This window comes from Rhagoletis zephyria, unplaced genomic scaffold (genome assembly GCF_001687245.7).
Source record: "Rhagoletis zephyria isolate East Lansing unplaced genomic scaffold, Rhagoletis_zephyria_1.1 Rzeph_scaffold_67330, whole genome shotgun sequence".
NCBI lineage: Eukaryota > Metazoa > Arthropoda > Insecta > Diptera > Tephritidae > Rhagoletis > Rhagoletis zephyria.
Genome location: NW_016224381.1, coordinates 1 through 1,056, shown reverse-complemented (window position 1 = coordinate 1,056; position 1,056 = coordinate 1). Strand labels below are relative to the sequence as shown.

The window sequence follows — 1,056 nt, the reverse complement described above, 5'->3', positions numbered from 1 at the left end:
TGTCATTATCTGATACCAGATTTGAGTTCAGCAACCACGAAAAGCCCCGAGTCTCAAATTTCGCGCAAAAATATTGAATTAATAAAAAATAGTCCTCCATGTTTTTCTTTTTTGGTACCAAACTTAGACTGCGCCACTTTTCGGTATTTTATTACCAATAACAGTAACAATAAGATATGAAATTTTATATAAACTTTGTCGATCACCCCATGTTAAAATTCTTGAAACCTACCTATGCTCCTAACTTCAGTTAAGCCTTTGGTGGAAATAGACTATTAGATTATAATATTGTAATTGGTCTTTATCGGGTTGAGGTAAGTCAACTGGTTGTTCTGAAATTTGTGTCATGATCGTTCCCACATATGCAATATGATGGTACGACTACTGTGCCCCCCTTAACCGCTTACCTCGTNATTTGGTATTTTCGTCAACAGATCAATAAGGCATTCAGACGACAAATCAGTGGCGGTTATGTCTAGCTCCTGCAAGGCGCATTTATCCCATTCAACCTGCATTACATATTCCGACTTCAGACTAGTACCGTTCATTAGCAAGCAGTTTAATCGTTTCGAACGCTGTATTAGTGTTTTCAGAGTGCTGCCAGTCACCTTGTTGCAAAAGTTCACAGCCAAACACTCCAACTGAATACAATTGGAGCTGAAGGCATCTATATGCGAGTCGTCAATAAAATTAATGCCATACAAATTGATCACACGCAAATTGGGCGTGGCCGATTTGAGTTTATGCACATTGATAACTTCGTATATCTCCTCTTCCTCCTCTTCGCACTTCTCGTAGGTGCCGATGAGGTGCAAAACCTCCAAGCCATTGATGAAATTGTAAATTTTACGCATGAAGCCCTCCATGAAGATCACCTCTGAAAGGCAAATGCACATGTAGCGCAGCTTGGTGGGAAAGGCCTGCATCTCGCTGAAATCATGCAACTGCATGGCTGCAAAGATACGAGTGATACATAGCTTTTGATATCTGCATCAATCGCATATATGTATGTGCATACAACAACTCACCTGTGGAGAAGTCCAGCAGCATATGGGT

General features: G+C 40.5%; 1 protein-coding gene across 1 annotated transcript; it reads right to left on the bottom strand.

Annotated features, from left to right (window-relative positions):
- Positions 1 to 407: 407 nt before the first annotated feature.
- On the bottom strand, positions 408 to 1,050 carry LOC108356912 (uncharacterized; the record flags this gene model as incomplete). Its single annotated transcript, XM_017608014.1, has 2 exons — positions 1,029 to 1,050; positions 408 to 952 (listed from the first exon to the last, which is right to left on the bottom strand). Coding segments are annotated over exons 1-2 (567 nt in total), but the record flags the coding sequence as incomplete, so codon positions are not given.
- Between the last annotated feature and the right edge of the window lie 6 nt (positions 1,051 to 1,056).